At 39.0% G+C, this 19,570-nt stretch overlaps 1 protein-coding gene across 8 annotated transcripts in view; it reads left to right on the forward strand.

Annotated features, from left to right (window-relative positions):
- Positions 1-19,570, forward strand: part of Cdc27 (cell division cycle 27) — a 56,458-nt gene that overhangs the window by 3,093 nt on the left and 33,795 nt on the right. For 4 of the 8 annotated variants that reach the window (XM_038327614.2, XM_038327615.2, XM_038327616.2 and 1 more), the window contains exons 2-6: positions 12,026-12,101; positions 13,724-13,871; positions 14,568-14,693; positions 18,422-18,519; positions 19,378-19,532. In XM_038327614.2, the coding sequence (XP_038183542.1) occupies positions 12,026-12,101; positions 13,724-13,871; positions 14,568-14,693; positions 18,422-18,519; positions 19,378-19,532 (603 nt within the window). Of the gene's footprint in view, positions 1-12,025; positions 12,102-13,723; positions 13,872-14,567; positions 14,694-18,421; positions 18,520-19,377; positions 19,533-19,570 lie in introns of those variants that run through there. The other 4 variants (XM_038327618.2, XM_038327621.1, XM_038327619.2 and 1 more) reach the window with 3 other exon arrangements.

The following is a 19,570-nucleotide window of genomic DNA, read 5'->3' on the forward strand; positions in this document are numbered from 1 at the left end:
GTCTTAGAGTCAGAGGGATCTAAAGTAGCAGTGGAGCGGGAAAGTAGGTAAAGGGCTGTAGAGGTAGAAACACATTGAGGAAATAACCTGGGAAGTAGAACCGTTGAAACATGGGGTTGGGGCTTCCTGGAGTTGGTATAAAAAAATGACTGCCTGAATTTTATTTTGGTGATACTATTTTAACAATGAAAAATCCAGCTGGATGTTGTGGCTCATGCCTTTGATCTCAGCATTTGTGAAACTTGTGAGATCGAGGCAAGTAAATCTCTGTTAGTTGAAGGCCAGCCTGGTCTACATAGTCAGGGCTGCATCATGAGACTCTTTCTCAAACAAAACACAATTCAAAACTTCCCAAAGCTAAAACTAATCCCTTAGGGGGAAAATGCTTTTCTGCCTCTTAGGATTGGGGGAGGATTCAAAAGGACATTTAAGAATTTGATTAGAAGAGAAGTCAGAGATAATTTGTGAGACTACTGACTATAAAGACGTAATCCCTAATCTCAGGTTCCAGTCCTATGAACGTGAAGAATGAAGCAGGAAAAATTGGATGTTAAGTATCCATTTGATTATACAGATACTAATACAGGAATTCAGGAAAGAGAGATCTTTGTAGGTCGGGGGGAAAAAAAGCAAATACTTGCTTTTAAGCAAGTAGAATTTGAAACCTAAGAAATTGGAAAGGAGGAGGAGTATTCTTGGCATGAAATGGCATGAGCAAAAGCCCAAAGATGAGAGTGTTATTTAGGGAGAAACAGTAAAATATTGTATTCTTAAATAGAATAGAAGCTGAAAACAGAAGGGTTTGAATAGCCAGAATCAGATTACAGGAGACTTCGCATTTAAGTTGAAAGGTTTAGATTTAGTGTATTAATAGTGAATCTTGGACTGACTTTGTACCCTCTTTGTAGCCCAGGCTGGCCTATAACTTACTATGCTCTTCTCTTTGCCTCTGGAGTGCTGGGATTATGAACTTGTACCACTACCCCTGGCTCCAAGACAGCTTTAATAGAGCTGTGTAATGAGAGCAGTGTGTTGGGACCAGGAGGAAAAGACAAGTTAGATACATAGACTGGAAGGACGGCCCACTACCTGGTAATGTGGACCAGGGTTTTTAATTTTGGCAGGATTGACATTTTGGAGAAAGTAGAGTGGGTTATGTGTGTGTTAAGGAGTGTTTTACTGCATCTCTGTTTATTTACCAGATGCCACCTCCGTTTTGAGGCCAAAAATGCCCCTCCCCCCACCAGACATGGCTAAATGTGGGGTCAGAAAACCACCTAGATACAGAACCATTTTACAGAGCTGGGTATGATGGCAACGTGCCTGTAATCCCAGCACTTGGGAGGTAGAGGCAAAAGGATCAAGGGATTCAAGGCCTGCCTTAGCTGTGTCGTTAAGTGTGAGACCAGCCTGGGCAAAATGAGACCCTGTCTCAAAGCAGAAACATAAAAAATAACCTATCGGATAGGTAAAAACTAGAGTTACAGAAATTAGATTCTAATGTATGAGATAAATTCTACAATTTGTGACTTTTTTTGTTAGGGTTTTTCCCTTTCTTCCTCCCTCCCATCCCCTCTCCCTTCTTTTCTCATACCTTACTTTTTATGAAGCTTTTCTTGTTGTTTTTCTGGCCTTAAAACAACTTTTTCTTTTGTCAAATATAAGACCAAACAATTCATAGCAGTCACATTTAAATCTAAGTACAGTTTACATTTAAGATACTTGAGCTGGGTGTGGTGGTGCATTTTTGGAATCTCAGGACTTGGAAAATGGATGCAGGACCATGAATTTAAAGCTAGCCTAAGTTACATAGTGAAAACCTTTCTTAAACTATACAAATAAAATTTTATTTCAGCGAGTTGTGACAATGTAAGCCTGTAATCCTAGCACTTGAGACACAAAGGCAAGCAAATAAGGAGTTCAAAGGCATTCTCTATTACATAACAACTTAGAGGAAAGTTTGTGCAATGGGGCTCCGTTTTTCTTTTGTTTTTCAACAAAAAACTCACTTTTGGGTTTCTTCCTTAGCTTACTAGCCCACTTTTATTCTTGGGAATGCTTTTTCTTCTCTCTCTCTCTCTTTTTTTTTTTTTTTTTTTTTTTTTTGGTTTTTCAAGACAAGATTTTTCTGTAGCTTTGGAGCCTGTTCTGGATCTCGCTCAATAGACCAGGCTAGCCTTGAATTCACAGAGACCAGCCTAACTCTGCCTCCTGAGTGCTGGGATTAAAGGTGTGTGCCACCACCATCCAGCTGCTTTTCCTTTTCTTAGGGTTTGTGTGTTTATATATGAACATGCCCCTACATGCTTGCAGGTGCCCTTGGAAGCCAGAAGAGAGCCTTGGATTACATGTAACTTAATCCAAAAGGTAGTTGTGATTAAGTAGTGTGCGACTCCATGTGGGCCTTGTAAACTAAACTCAGTTCCTTAGGAAGAGCAGCAAGCCATCTCTCCAGCTTCCCTGTTCTTTCCTTAGTAAGTTATCTATTTCTTTTTTTAAAGATTTATTTAGTTTACAGTATTCTGTCTGCATGTATGCCTACAGGCCAGAAGAGGGCACCAATTTCATTACAGGTGGTTGTGAGCCACCATGTGGTTGCTGGGATTTGAACTCAGGACCTCTGGAAGAACAATCAGTGCTCTTAATCTCTGAGCCATCTCTCTAGCCCAAGTTGTCTATTTCTGTTCCATACTTAACATAGAAGACACAACATTTCTCCATCTCTCCTTGTGGTAGCTGTGAGAATCTTCACCTAACCTGTACTTTTTTTTTTTTTCTTAAACTGCTTAGTACAAGTTATCCTCAAGCTTCAGAAACAAGACCCCTCCCCTCCAAAAAGAACCCAGTTTGATATTATCAGAATAGATGGTAGGACTAGGAGAGGCCTCAGTCAGCAGAGGATTGCTGCACAAGCGCGGACCTGAGATTGGATTGCTAGCAAACATGCAGAAAGTCATTTGGCTTAGCTACCTACCTCAGCCTCAACAAGTTCCAGGCTTATCAGAGGGACTCTGTCTCAAAAGGATAAGGCAGAACAGGATGGAGATGGACACCAGATGTCTTCCTCTGGCCTCTGCACACGTGTGCGCATGTGTATACAGTGTACAGCTAAAAGTTACTCATTTTTTTTTGTTTGTTTGTTTTGTTTTTCGAGACAGGGTTTCCCTGTAGTTTCTAGAGCCTGTCCTGGAACTAGCTCTTGTAGACCAGGCTGGCCTCGAACTCAGAGATCCGCCTGTCTCTGCCTCCCGAGTGCTGGGATTAAAGGCGTGCGCCACCACTGCCTGGCAAAGTTACTCGTTTTTAAAGGTGAAGAACAAATGAGGAAGACACCTGATATCAACCTCTGGCAATGCTCAAGCACATGAATGCATGTACATACAGTGTACACAAAGAATACATAGCAAATAAGGATTTACACCTTTATGCTGTTGGTTCATCTTTTATCTGAATATACCCAGGACTAGATAGTTAATTTCCTCAGTGGAATGTCTCCTACACATTTTGTTGGAAAGGAAGGAAAGAACGCTGCTCTGTTTGGCTTCCTAACTTTGTTTAGCAACTTCTCACCCATCTGGCTTTTAATCTGTAAAAATGGTGCCCTGGGTGCTGTTTTAGGAGAGGCCTACACCATCTGTCGGACAGGGTGCTGAGTTTAGCTCTTGATTCATCATCAGCTCTTAATTTGTAATGCTAGAGAACAGTCCATTCCACATCCCCTTCCCTCAGTGAGTGGCTTATCACCCAGGCATCAATACCTGAGCACAGATTTGGAGTGGCCCATCTCTTGATGCTAAGAAAGGATTGATGTTCTGAGTAAATCTTCATTTTTTTTTTTTTATTTCTTTATTTTGGGACAAGATCTTACTATTCGCCCAAGGCTTTCCTGGTTCTATTTAGCCCATGTACTTAAGGCTCAGAAGTGATTTGTTCTGATTAATGTCAGAGGAATCATCTTTATCTACCTGAATTTGGCTATGAGATTGTAGTAAACATTAAGAAATAATTGCTAAGTTGAGTTAGAATTAATTTCTTCTGTCTTGTTGTTTTCTTTTTTTTTTTTTTTGGTTTTTCGAGACAGGGTTTCTCTGTGGCTTTGGAGCCTGTCCTGGAACTACTGGAACTAACTCTTGTAGACCAGGCTGGTCTCGAACTCACAGAGATCCGCCTGCCTCTGCCTCCCTGTCTTGTTGTTTTCTGAGTGACTCTTTGGTAGATTGTTACAGAATCCAAAATACTGAAGTTCTCAAAGGAGAATATCTGAAGTGTATCACATATTTTAATCTTAGTATCAGATATATTTTATATTATGTTCTGTTTACCCCCAAACCCAAAAACTCCATGACAGAATTAGTAATTAGAAAAAAAATTGCTTCTTGTCCTCTCATAACTAGTATCCATTGCCCGCTTTCAGCCCTTCCTCATCTCCTTACATTTTGCCTATTGTTCTTTTCTTCATATAATGCTATAACTACATGAACATTTGTTTATGTGCATACATGTATTGTTGACTAGAAAAGATTTTTTCTGAGATTGTGTAAACTCAGTATTATATATTTTAGAATAATGTTAGGTAAATAAATAGTGATAGTTTAGAATAATACTTAGGTCCATCCATTTTCCTGCAATTTAAAAAAAATTTAGAGTGGAGTAGTATTCCATGTTTTATATATACCAGATTTTCATTATCTGTTCATTCATTGATGGACAACCAGGTTGGTTCTAGTAATTTTTTTATATTGAATAAAGCAACAGTAAACTGGGCTGCAAATATCCCTGTGGAAGGAAGGGTATAGGGCTCTCTGGGCATAGCCCAGGAGTGAGGTAGCTGAGTCTACAGTGACTATTAATTTGCGGCTCCACCAACAGTGGATAAAGGTTCCTTTCTCGCCACATCTCCCTGACATTTGTTGTCAAGGTTTGTCAGTGATGGATAGCCTTTCTGACTTTTGAAAACTGCCTCTTCGGTTCATTTGTCCATTTGTTAATGGGTAGTTTTATAGTATTTAATTTCTGTAATTCTTTGTAAATTCTAGATGATAGCCCCTCATCTGACATGTGGTTGGTAAAGATTTTCTCTTATTCTGTGGGCTGTTAACTCTACTGATTGTATTCTTTGCTGTATAGAAACTTGAATTTTCATGTAGGTTCATAATACTTGAGAGTTAGTTCCTTTGCTGTTGATATTATATTTTAAAAGCTCTTGCCTACCCCAGTATATTGAAGGGTATTCTGTTTTCTTCTAAAAGCTCCTGGGGTGGGTTGCTTGGTTGGTTGGTTTTTCCAAGACAGGGTTTCTTTCTGTAGCTCTGACTGTTATTGGAACTCACTCTGTAGACAGGCTGTCCAGGAACTCACAGGGCTCTGTCTGCCTCTGCCTCCTGGGTGCTGGGATTAAAGGCGTGTGCTACCACTGCTTGGCAAATTGTGATGCCTGAAACAGGGACATGAATTAGGTTTTAAGGTCAATTTAAAAATGATTTTTAAGTTGACGTTTGTGCAGTTGAAAGCTGTAAATGCAGTTTCCCCCGCCTGCAGAGAGAAGTCAGTCGTGTCCCCACCATTTGTCTACAAAGGTGCTTTCGCCTCCTTCCTCAAAAAGTAAACCTGCTACTTTATTTCCAAACGTAAGTTAGATAGCAATGATTCTGTAAATAGAATAAATGAGTTTGGGAATGTATTTGTTTTAACAGGGAATTTACTAAGATCCTCCTGTCTCTGCCTTCTGAGTGCTGGGATTAAAAGTGTGCCTCATGACCACCTGGCTAGTCAGTAGCATATTAAACATCTGCCCTGGAGTTCATGTTTACCAACCCATATTTTTGATTTTTAAGATTTAGCTTCCAGCCAGGCAGTGATGGTGCACGCCTTCAATCCTAGCACCCTGGAGGCAGAGGCAGCCAGATCTCTAAATTCAAGGCCAGCCTGGTCCACAGAGTGAGTTCCTTCCAGGACAGGCTCCAAAGCTACACAAAGAAACCCTGTCTCGAAAAACAAACAAACAAAAGGATTAAGTTTCCAAACTACCTGATTTAAGAATAACAAAATCAACCAGGCGGTGGTGGCGCACGCCTTTAATCCCAGCACTCCAGAGGCAGAGACAGGTGGATCTGGAGGCCAGCCTGATCTACAGACCAAGTTCCAGTACAGGTTCCAAAGATACAGAGAAACCCTGTCTCGATAAAAAAAAAAAAAAAAAAAAAAAAAAAAGAAAGAAAGAAAAAAAAACCAAAATCACCCGATGACAATGACCAAACCTTTTGAAGAAGCTTATTCATAATTTCTTATTGCTAGTGGAAATTTGAATATCGCAGATATTGCAGTTGATAAACAAAATAAAGAACTTTAAGTTGGCTAGCTATCTTTTATTTGTGTGTGTATTTTTGAGTGTGCATGAGCATGCATATGGGGAGTCAGGACAGCTTTCTGAAGTTGGTTCTCTCCTTCCATCATGGGATCTAGAGACCAACTTAGGTCATCAGCCTTAGTGCTTTTATCTGCTGAATTTTATATTGTTATGCAAAGTCAGAATCATGTGCCCATTAAGATAGGTATGCTGTCTGTTACATTTAATAGATGAATGATGTTTCCAAAAGCAGTAAGCAGAATAAGTGTGCTGAATGATGTGAAGGTACATGCGATACTCTAGACCAGAGAGCCCTGGACTGTCTTCCAGGTATGTATGGACCAACCACTATAGTAGGCTAGGCTGACCTGACTGTCCATGAATCCCTGGAATCTCCTAGCTTCTGCCTGTCCAACCTTGGAATTAGTGGTGGCTGTGCCCATCAGACTCAAGTCCCTGTGTTTACCAGGCAAGCACTTCACCAGCTAACCCATCTTTCCAGCGCTGCAGGGTTTCTTGTTTGTTTGAGACAGACCCTTACATAGCCTAGGCTAGTCTTGAATTCCTGATCTTCCTGCCTTCTGCCAAGTTCTTGGGTTACAGCATAAGCTACCACATGGCTACAAAAAGTTTGAAGAGCCGGGCGGCGGTGGCGCACGCCTTTAATCCCAGCACTCGGGAGGCAGAGGCAGGCGGATCTCTGTGAGTTCGAGACCAGCCTGGTCTACAAGAGCTAGTTCCAGGACAGGCTCCAAAGCCACAGAGAAACCCTGTCTCGAAAAACCAAAAAAAAAAAAAAAAAAAAAAAGAGCTAGTTCCAGGACAGGCTCCAAAGCTACAGAGAAACCCTGTCTCGAAAAACCAAAAAAAAAAAGTTTGAAGAATGGAAATACATTGAATTTTTAGTGAATGGTACAAAATTTTTCTAACTTTAGACAATAGAGCTGAAAATTGCTTTTAAAAGACGATTAAAACAAAATTGATTTGAATATCTAGAAAGAATTTGCTTTATTCTGTAGACACTAATTTCATAAGCTTTGTGTAGCTTTCTGAGGAGAATAATTTGATGAGGGAAGAAAGATAACAGTGACAGCAGCTAAGCTGTTCTGCATGGTCACCAGATACGTGCCAGGTATTCCCGGACTTCGCTGGGGTTTTGTTTTATCTAGTAAGTTCTTAGTTGGGAGACTGTGTGATCATGTGAGTATAGGTGCCTATGGGAAGCAGAAATGTCATAGCCTCTAAAGCTGGAGTTGCAAGTGGCTGTGAGCTTCGATGTGGGTGCTGGGAATTTTAACTCCAGTCCTTAACTCTTAAACTGTATCTGTAGTCCTTGAGTCTTATATTTTAAATGAAGAGACACACTTAAGCACAGTGGGGGAAAAACCACATGTGTGTATGTGTACATAATATATAGACAGCATTTAATCCCAGAACTCAGAAGGTAGAGTTCAAGACCAGCATGGTCTACAGAATGAGTTCCAGGACAGCTAGAACTGTTACACAGAGAAACCCTGTGTCGGGGGTGGAGGAATGAATTTTGAAGGGTTGGAGAGATGACTTAGGAGTTAAGAACACTTTTGTTGCTTTTATAGAGAACCGGGGTTCATTTCCCACCACTTATATAGACTCACAACCTTCAATAACTTCCAGTTCCAGGGTTTCTAGTGCCCCCCTTCTGACCTCTTGGTTACTAGACATACACATGGTGGACATACGTACATGTAAGCAAACCACTCATACACATAAAATAAAGGTAATCTATTTTTTTAAGGTACTGGGGAAATGGCTTTGTTGGTAAGGTGTTTCCCACACAAACCTGAGAGCTTTTTAATTTCTGTAATCCATGTGAAAAGTCAGGCAGCAGCACACACCTGTAATCCCAGCAATAGGAAAGAAAAGATGATTGATCCCTCTGGTTTGCTGGCCAGCCAGTTTAGTGCGGTCAGGCCACTCTAGGTCTGAGAAACCTTTCTCATTAACTAAGGTGGAGAGTCAGTCTTTGACCTCTGTTTATAACACACAAGAATGGACTTTGAGGACTGATGGTGTCACTTGATTGGTAGTGTGCTTGCCTAGTATCCACAGTCTTTGGTTCAGTTCCAGCACTGTATAACCAGTAGGGGTGGTGCATGTGTGTGTCTGTAATCCTGCTCTTAGGAGGGTGGATGCAGGAGGATCAAAAGTTCTAGTCATCCTTGATGTGTGGGATGTCCCTTCTGTATATGTGTTACTTCTATTGGCTAATGAATAAAGCTGTTTCGGCCTAGCAGAGTTAAGCCAGGTAAGAAATCTTAACAGATATAGAGTAGGCGGGGTCAAAGAGATGCCATGTAGCTACCGAAGGAGACAGACACTGGAATCAAACAACAGCTGAAAAGCAAATCCATCCCACTTCATAATAGATTTCAATTAAAATTGGTGATAAAATTGGATAAAATTCCAAGAGGAGGCCTTTTTGAAAATAAGAAGTTGCATGAGATAGCTTGTGTATATTAGACTATAGCTTGTGTATATTAGACTATAGCTTGTGTATATGATATTAGACTATAGCTTGTGTATATGATATTAGACTACATTTATATCCATTGTGTCGCTGCTGTCTCACTGTGTCAAGCTGGAAAGAAATGTTGCCTGGTCTGCCCAGCTCCCTGTCTTATTAGGAGCCTCATTTTTCTCTTTGTTTTCATGCTTTGAACTAGTAGGTTGGCTCAGTAAAAAATATGTGGAAATTTTAGGGGAAATGGTTTTGTTTTGTTTTTCTCTGTAGCTTTGGAGCCTATCCTAGAACTAGCTCGTGTAGACCAGGCTGGCCTTGAACTCACAGAGATCCACTTGCCTCTGCGTCCTGAGTGCTGGGATTAAAGGCACATGTCATTATCGCCCGGTTTAGGGGGAAATTATTAAGGAAAGAAAATTCTGTTATGGACTAAGGTTTTTATTTTGAGATAGGGTTTTTTTGTGTTTTTGTTTGTTTGTTTGTTTGTTTTTTGTCCTGGCTGGCCTAGACCCCACAGAGATTTTCCTACCTTCCAATTCCTGGGATCAATGGCATGTACTCTGGCATAGATCTCTTTCTTTAGGATTGGTTCTGCAAATTATGATTACATTCGCTAACCAGCCAATTAAAACCTTTCTGATCTGGAATGAACTTGATTGAAGCACTAGTGCAATCATTCACTTGTATACTTAGCCAACACCTGTGACTTTGTATGATTAAAAGCCATTTCCTTCCTGTTCTTAGCACCTGTGTGATTTTTTTTTAAGACGCTAATAATATAGTAGTCTTCAAAATATGAAAGAGAAAGGGCTGGACAGGAGCAGTTGTTCTTGCAGAAGACCTGGTCCATCCAAAACTCCAGTTGAAGGGATCTAGCACCCTGTTCTGACCTCCTTGGGTCATGTGGTATACAGATATACATGCAAGTAAAACCCCTTGCACATAAATAATCTAAAAACATTTAAATCAATCCTACAAATATTTATTGAGAGTCTATTACACACACACACACACACACACACACACACACACACACTAGGTTCCTATCAGCTATATCAATGCTTCTTATAGGACGAGAGTATTTATGAGTCTCAGAATGTATGCAGCTTTCAGTATATATTTAAATTATAACAAACCTCAGATATACACCAGGTTTTCGAAACATGCAACTTTTATTATATATGCCTTTATCTGGGAAGCTCTGTAGTTTTCACAAAAGACTTTCAAAAGAATGTATATAAGAAGTGGAAGTAAGCTGGGCAGTGGTGGCGCACGCCTTTAATCCCAGCACTCGGGGAGGCAGAGGCAGGCGGATCTCTATGAGTTCGAGGCCAGCCTGGTCTACAAGAGCTAGCTCCAGGACAGGCTCCAAAGCCACAGAGAAACCCTGTCTCGAAAAAACCGGGGGGGGGGAGGGGCGGGGGGAGAAGTGGAAGTCATACTTAGTGCAATGTGGAATTTACTATGGGTGTTGCAGTTTTAACACTTAAATTAGTAATTCTGAGCTAGAAAGATGGCTCACGTGGTAAGTGCACACCTATAATCCCAGGCAGAGGCAGATTCAGGTTATGCTATCAGTTTGAGAGCAGCCTAGTCTATATAGTGAGTTCAAGGCCAGGCAGGGCTGCGTAGTGAGACCTTGTCTTAATAAAAGGAGGGGTAGAGGGAAGAGTGGCTAAAGATGAGCAGTAGTAAATCTTGCCAGAATCTGCAAATAAAAAAATTAAAAACAGAAAATATTTGAACACCTAGTATTTATTACTGTTGTGCCCTTAAGTAGATAGTGTGTTGATATATACTACAGACATACATAAGAAGGAATAGAGTCCTTGCCTAATAGCATGTTGGTAAATTAGCAGCAAATATGGTGGAACATTTTATGAGGGTTCTAGATGTTCTGCACAGCATATGTTTGGTACTTTTTAAAATGGCTTTAGTGGTTGCAGAATCCTAGAGTAATCCAACAAACCATTTTAGCAGATCCTGTTTTTGCTTAGTGGCCTTATGATTTTTTTTCCTCATCCCATCTTTATTTCCCAAGCAGTAGAAAGCCCTCTATCGAAGTGGTTCTCACCCTTTATAGTGCTGTGACCCTTTACAGTTCCCCATGCTGTGGTGACCACCAACCATAAACTTATTTCCTTGCTACTTCATAACTACTTCAACCCACAGGTTGAGAACCACTGCTCTGGCCCTAATGAATCTCTTTAGTGTGGTCTGATATTCAGTATTGTAAATATTCCTTTTCATGAAATTGAGCATTATTGAATTGATTTGTATGAAAGTATTTTGGAATAATTGTATTTAATTGCTGACAGAGAAATATGATGCATTTAAACATGTACATACGTATATACATATAGAGCGAGAAAGCCTGGAACTCACTCTCTTTCCAGCTCCCTATTTTAAAAAAATTTTTTGAAGCTTTTTTTTCTACCATATTATTAAAAATTTAAAATCTATCTCAAAAAAGGAATGGGGTAGAAGGAAGAATGGACTAAGGTATCTTTATGGATTATTATTTTAAACTAGGTTTTGGGGATGAATAAGTTACTGGGGAAGAAAACGGATATACAGAGGTAGGAGATTGGAAGTTCATGCAAGGATTGAGAGAGTAAATGTAGATATCTTAGAAGTCATACAGCGAGAAACTTTTCTAGCACACTAGAATTTACTCTGGTTATTGCAGTTTTATCACTTAAATTGGTAAAAGTGGACAAGGAAGATGGCTCACTTGGCTAGAGCACTTGCTGCTCTCACAGAGGACCCACAGGAATCCTAGCACCTGTATGTGGTCTCATAACCACCTCCAAGGGATCTATGTCATCCCCTACCTCTGTGAGCGCCTGCACGCACATGTAAAATAAATAAATAAATAAAAATAACCAGGGCTGCTAAGATGCTGCAGCAAGTTAACAGACTTGCTGCCAAGCCAGATGACCAGATTTGATTCCTAGGGCACGAGAGAGGTTAGCCTTTGACCTCCTGTTACACCGTGCCACACACACACACACACACACACACACACACACACACACACGTCCACCCGCTACACATGTATGCACAAACAAAAATAACATAAATTACAAATAAGAACTTGAGTATTATGTTCAAGGCTGTGTGCCAAATGTTACTTACAAACTGTATGTATTTACGTGCCTTTTCCCCTCTGTTCACAGGCTGCTATATGGCAAGCACTAAACCACTATGCTTACCGAGACGCAGTTTTCCTCGCAGAGCGACTGTATGCAGAAGGTTTGTGATCTATTCATTTGTATAGAACCATAAATGAATGAAATTCCATCACTTTTTATGACTATCAAGATTAATTTATTGTCTTTAATTTTTTTCTTATTTTATTATCCCCTAGAGTTATTAATTATTAATCCCCTAGAGTTAGAGTTGTGAGCCTCCCTAAATGTGTGTGCTGGGAACCGAACCCCCGTCTTTGCCAAAATCACTGCATATTCTTAATTGCTTAGCTACCTTTCTAACTCCTCTCTGTTTTGTTTGTGTGTGTTCCTGTGTGTTTGGGTGTGTGTGCAGAAGCCATAGGACAACCTTGGGTGTTGTTTCCCTGGCATTTTTGCACTTTTTTTTTTAAACAGTCTGTTTCTGGCCTAAAGCTTTTCAAGTAGGCTAGACTGTCTAGCCAGTGAGCCCCAGAATTCTTCCTCTACCTCCTCAGTATTGGAACTACAAGCATGTACCAGCATTTTTTAGGATCCGAAGAATTGAAGTTAGGTCCTAGCATTTTGAATGTGAGCACTTTACTGACTTGAGACCTCCTAGCTGTTTTTGTTTTGAGTCAAGCTTTCCCTCCCAAGATGGCCTTGAACTCTCAACTGCCAAATCTCAACTCTCAGTCTCCCAAATTCTGGGTTTTGGTCCTGAGCCACTATGCCTGTCTTTTTTTTGTTTGTTGGTTAGTTTGTTTTTCAAGACAGGGTTTCTCTGTGTAGCAGTCCTGGCTGTCCTGGAACTCTTTCTGTAGACCAGGCTGGCCTTGAACTCACAGAGATCTCCTGCCTTTGCCTCCCATGAGCTGGGATTAAAGGTGTGCACCACAATGCCCGATATTTTTTTTTTTCTTCAGAAACTTTTTTTACTTTTTTTTAATGGGATGGCATATGCTGTGACGTATTGGAAGTCAGAAAGTATCTTCATTGAAAGTTCTTTTTCTTCTTTGTGGGTTCTAGCGATTTAATTCAGGCCCTCAGGCTTGGCAGCAACTGCACCATCTCCCAGACCCCAAACTTTGCTTTATCTTGACTATAATTTAATATTTGGTGTTAGAGAGGAATAAGTTTTTTTTAATACAGAAATATTTTGACTCTAGTAATAAGGTTTATTTTTCCCTTCCTAGTAAAATTTACCTTTTTTTTTTTTTTGTAAGAGGTCTGTTTAGAAAAATATTAGCTAAAATAAGATGCTTTCCTGGTGTCTGATGAAGGCTAAGAGTGTTTGTTTGCATTTCTTCTGTGTTTACAGAAAATGTCATTAGCTCCATTGTATCTACTACCTGGTTCTTGTGGAGAGATGATCAGGAACTAGCAAACTGACTGTTTTTTTGTTTGTTTGTTTGTTGTTGTTGTTGTTGTTGTTTTCTATTTTCTCTGTATAGCCTGACTGGCCTAGAACTTGAAGCGATTTATTTGCTTCAACCCATTGAGTGCTGAGATTACAGACAGATGTGGGCCACCAACTTTAACTTTTCTGTCAAGAATTGATTTCTCCATATCTCAGATTTGAATTAATAATTGTTTTTAATTACGTGACAGGCTTAATTTCATTTTTGCTAAATTTGTTTATTGAGTAACTACTATGTAATATGCTGATTAGTAGCTAATTTATCTTCTTTCTTTTTAATGTCTTAGTACATTCAGAAGAAGCCTTGTTTTTATTGGCAACCTGTTACTACCGCTCAGGAAAGGCATATAAAGCATATAGACTCTTGAAAGGACACAGTTGTACCACCCCACAGTGTAAATACCTGCTTGCAAAATGTTGTGTTGACCTCAGCAAGTAAGTATTATTTTTTCTTCAGCTAGTTTTGTTATATGTCTATTGAATTTTAGATAAAATTCTTCTAATAAACTCCTGACTTCCATTCCTTTCTTTTGAGTAACAATTGAAATGTTTACAACATTGATAATGGCATTAATTTGACCGTGGGAGATTTCATTATAATGGTGATAATTCTTTTCTGGTGCTAGGGATCTCTAACCCCAGGCTTCATGCAAGCATGCAAACAATGTTTGTTTTAATATAGTAATACATTTGCTGCTCAGACTAGATTTGTCCATATAGAAATTGAATTTTAATGAGTTCTGATTTTAAAGACAGGACTGAAATTATTTTAATATTCATTTATTTATTATATATACAGTATTCTGTCTACTTGTATGCCTTCAGGCCAGAAGAGGGCACCAGACCTCATTACAGATGGTTGTGAGCCACCATGTGGTTGCTGGGAATTAAATTCAGGACCTTTGGAAGAGCAGGCAATGCTCTTAACCTCTGAGCCATCTCTCCAGCCCAGGACTGAAAATTTAAGGTCATAAATTTCTAGCTTCTCAATGATTCTAAGTACATGATTGCCACTATTCTAAAAATACTGTTAACTTTTCACTATATTTGTCATTAGACTCACAATAATAATGAAAGATATCTTTATGAAGAGCTTTTATATTAATATTAAAATTAATTTATATTTTAAAGGCTTGCAGAAGGGGAACAAATCTTATCTGGTGGAGTGTTTAATAAGCAAAAAAGCCATGAAGATATTGTCAGTGAGTTTGGTGATTCAGCCTGCTTTACTCTTTCATTGTTGGGGCATGTGTATTGGTAAGTGAGAGTGATTCGGATCACCAGACAGGGTCTCGTGCATGTGCATGTAGTTCCTGACCTTTTCTCATCGTGACCTCATTAAGTCTGTTAAATAGTAGCAATGCTGATCTCATTTTGCTCTCCATGAAGCCTCAAAAACTCTTACAAGCTCTTATCTTAGGTAAAGAGAGTGCATCTGTATGTTTGATTCACTGAAAAAAAGCGAGGAAATTTTGTTTTCTTGATATTAAATATTACTACTATTCCTTTCTAGACTTTCTACTCTTTCTAGACTTAAAGGCAGGTTTTTGGTAATAGACTAAGTTTTCTATCAATATATAGTAATCTTTGAAGTGAATTTTTAGCTTGCATGAACTTAGAATTATCATTATATAATAGTAACATGAGTCTCCCTCAGTTTTTAAAAAGTACTTTAGAAGTTGAGTAGATTAATAGAAAATATTCGTAACTGCCCATGGAGTATTTTGCATGTAATAAATACTATCTGTTACAATTATGAGAGAAGTGATTAAAGCCTACTCCCACCACAAAAAAAAAAAAAAATGGCCAGTCAGTGGTGGCAAGTACCTTTACTCCCAGCACTTGGGAGGTAGAAGCAATCTAATCTAATATCTAAGAATTCAAGGCCAGCCTGGTCTGTGTTGTGACTTCTGGGCCACCCTGAGCTACGCAGTGAGACTTTTGTCTCGGAAAAAAGCTTGAAATGACTTTTTTGCAGAATAAATGATTTTGTTAAATATGGGGGTTATTTTCAGGTGTAAAAGTGTTACATCAAGTCGTTCATAACACTTAAGAACTGGAATAAGGAAAGATAATATCTTCATTTACTTAAAAATGAAGTTGGGTATTACCATGCAACTATGATTATTTTTGTCATCCATTCAAAGAAAGTTGAGGTCATTTTCTCTTTACAGCTAAACACGAGAAGTGTTTAGTCCTGGGAGTATTAAGCTCATAGTCCCCACCCTGTTTGTAATGGAGAAGGAAGAAAATAATAGATGGAAATTGATTAAAAAGTAGGCAAGATTTTGTTCAAGTGAGAACCTACTGGTTCTGCTGGTTAAGTAGAATAAAAGGCTCAGTGGCAGAGTCCTTGCCCAGCACAGTGCGACAGGCCTTGGGTTCCATCCTTGGCCCCGAGTGGGAAGGAAGGGAGTAAAATGTACAATAGAAGAGACTTGGTAGCAAAAAACTCCTTTCTTTCCATAAGGTGGCTTCTCAAGGAAAGAAGATGTTTGAGGGCAATAAACTGAAGGGACTGATTATTATGAGTTATGAGTGAGGGTTGAAAAAAGTAAAAGTCTTAAGGGAAGCAGAAATATTCTTTAAATATGATTAGGTTACATAGAAAAGTATTCTTACTTTAGAATTGCTGAAAACAAGTGTAGAAGGGATGGATAGTCACAGAAGCTTAAGTCAGCCTTCAGATATTGAGGTCTCTCTGGCTCTTTCCTTTAACATTTTTAAAAATAACTTATTTATTCTGTGTTTCCAACATGTGTGCACTGAGGCCGGAGGAGGACATTAGTTATACTGCTACATCACTCTACCTTACTTCTGTGAATCAGGGTTTCTTTCCCTGCCGAAAACTCATTCTGGCAGTCACCATACCCAACACTGGGGTTACAGACTCACTTATGGTCATACCCAGCTTTTAAACATGAGTACTGAGGATTTGAACTCAGGTCCTTGTGCTTGTTCAGTGAGCATTCTTATACCCGGAGCCAACTCCACAGCCCCTGTGTTTTTGTTTTCTTAAGCTTATGTTGAAAATATCCATGGGTTAATTTGCTACTTTTAACTTTATTGATTTCAGAAAATGGCCTTTATGTGCCTTTTCTTCATTTCTTATTTTTAAGTTATTTCTATATTCTGATAGGTGATTTAGTCAGTCTTGTGACAATTATTTTTGCTTTGTTTCATCTGAATAGTATTAGGTATGATTTTTCTGCCTCATGTTCTTCCTGTCTTTGTCCATGTTTATTGTTTTTATGAACAACACTTCCTTTTCCTCTCAGTGCTGGGCTAAGTAACTCTTTTACCTTGAGTCCCCACCCCACCCCTAGCCCGCATTCTTATCTTCTTAAATTTATGCTGTTATGTGCTCACTTGAAAACTTAGAAGTGAGACTTCTCCAAAGAGTTCTTCAAGCTTCTCTGGTGTTAGACTGATAATCTGCACGTTAAACAATGTATTTTATCCCGTAGTTTTACTTAAGGACAGTGGCTCTCAACCTTCCTAATGCTGTGACCCTCATCCCCCAACCATAAAATCATTCGTTGCTACTTCATGGCTGTAATTTTGCTGCTATTATTAATCATAATGTAAATGTCTATTTTCCGATGTTCTTAGACTACCTCTGTGAAAGGGTAGTTCAACCCCAAAGAGGTTGTGACCCGCAGGTTGAATAACCATTGCTTGAAGAGGTTCCTTTGAAAATTTTGGTTTCATACCATTTGGTCTTTTTAAAACCTTAGGGTTTTTGAGTAAAGCTGGGTGTAGTGGTGCATGCCTGTCGCCTCCCAGTATTTGGGAGGTAGAGGCTTGAGGATCAGGCATCAAGATCATCATCAGCTATATAGAATTTAAGGCCAGCTTTGTCTATAGGAGATCCTGTCTCCAAAAACAAAAGTTAGAATTGCTGTAGCTTGATCTTCCAGCCCCCATTACTCCCCTCCCTTTACCCAGTAGATAGTAAGGATTTGACCCTTGAACCAACTAGAGTTTTGTTTTGTTTTTGTGTGTTTTTTGTTTGTTTGTTTTGCTTATGTGTCTTGTTTATTTTTTAAACTGAAAGGAATCTTACCTACTGACCCCTTCTTTTCTCCATTTTAAAAGGTTAAGATGCAGTCGGGCCACTCTACTTCCCAGAGTGATCAGGGTATAATTGGTTCCCTTCAACACTAATTTTTTCTATACCTGATTAGCATCAGTCTTCCTCTTCATTACATGGCACTCACCTCTAATTTCAGGACTTGGGAGGCAGGTGGGCGGACCTCTGTGAGTTAAGCCCAGCCTGGTTTAGCTCTACAAAGTGAGTTACAGGACAATCAGGGCTATGAAAATACATACATACATACATACATACATACATACATACATACATACATAAAATTTGTCTCCACAGAGCAAGTTCCAGGATATCCAGTGCTACAAAGAGAAACCCTGTCTTGAAAACACACAAATGAAATCTGATCATTTAAATTTTTATATTCAAATCATGTAAATTGCTTTCAAAACTACCTTTGGAATATTATATATAAACAAGTAAAAAAATTGAAGCATTGGCTGTCTCTTTTCTATATTTCTTGTCGGTCACTGTGTAGCCCTTGACTGGCCTGGAATTCACTAGTAGACCAGACTGTCTTAAACTCATAAAGATCCTCCTAACTCTGCCTCCAAGTGCTGGGATTAGAAGCCTGTATGTTTCGCCATACCTGGTCTTGTCTTTTATCTGTCAACAAATTAAAAGTCTGAGAATGCAATGAGAACAGAGCACAGTAATAGAACCCTGTCATCTGAGACAGGAAGATTGGAAGATTGAATTTGAGACTAATTGGAGCTACATGACATAATCTCAGAGAGCAGGAGAAATTAAAAATTTAGGGAAGCCTTGAAAGGAATGCTGTAAGAACTTATATAAGAGTGATCTGATTTTTATATCAAAAATTATAAGAAAAGCTTTGGGGTTTATTGTTTGTTTAATTTGTTGTTTCTCTCCACAGCAAAACAGATCGGCTTGCCAAAGGATCAGAATGTTACCAAAAGAGCCTTAGTTTAAATCCTTTTCTCTGGTCTCCCTTTGAATCGTTATGTGAAATAGGTAAGCTTATGAGATGGAGGCAGGATTCCACTTTCCTCTTTCCTTTTTTTTTTTTCTCTCTTTTCAAGCAATGTTTTCCTACCAATTTTTTTTATTTGAAAACTTGTATTGTTTAGCTACAAGAAAGTATTTTGCAAGATAAGGGTCATTAAATCAAAAATAATAGGTTAAATCCCAGAGTGATAGCATATGTCTGTAATCCCAATATTAGAGATCCAGAGATGGAAACACATCTAAGTTTAAGGACAGCTTCAGCTACACTGTGCGACCAGCTCACTTGCAGGAAACCCTGTCTCAGAAAGCAGCCCTTCCTTAGAATCATTCATCTTTTCTCTGTCCAGCCTACCTTCAATGTATGTATCCTCCAGAATATATGATGCTTTGCATATAATACTAGACAAAGTCACTTTCTTTATAAGGAAAAAAATAACAAAATTTCTGCATGTGGTGTGTATATGTGAATTGGGTGCATGTGCCACATAGCACGTATGACATCTTCAGGGGTCAGATTTCTCATCATGTATGTCTTAGGGATTTCACTTGGGTTTCAGGTTGGACACCCGACCTTTAATTTAGCCTCTAAGCCATCTTACTGGCTCTGATTTATGATATTTAAAACTTGTAATTTATTTTCCAAATTTACATCTTTAAGGGTTAACTTCCACAATAAATTAATGTTTGTGCTTTGGAGGGGTAAGATTGATTAACTTAAATGGACAGGAGAATCTTGAAACTCTAAATAAGGCTTTATTTCTGTCTAATTATGCATACTTGAAAAGAGATTATACCTCAGAGGCAAATTTTTGTTTTTTTTTTCTTTGTTGTTGTTGTTTTGTTTTTGTCTCTTGGTCTTCACAGGTGAAAAGCCAGATCCTGACCAAACATTTAAATTAACATCTATACAGAATTTTAGCAGCTGTTTGCCCAACACTTGTACAACTCTAGTATCTAACCACAGTTTATCTCACAGACAGCCTGAGACAGTCCTTACAGAAACACCCCAGGACACAATCGTAAGTGTATCCTTCTCATGTTCAGAATATTCTGAAAC

This window comes from Arvicola amphibius, chromosome 4, assembly GCF_903992535.2.
Source record: "Arvicola amphibius chromosome 4, mArvAmp1.2, whole genome shotgun sequence".
Classification (NCBI taxonomy): domain Eukaryota; kingdom Metazoa; phylum Chordata; class Mammalia; order Rodentia; family Cricetidae; genus Arvicola; species Arvicola amphibius.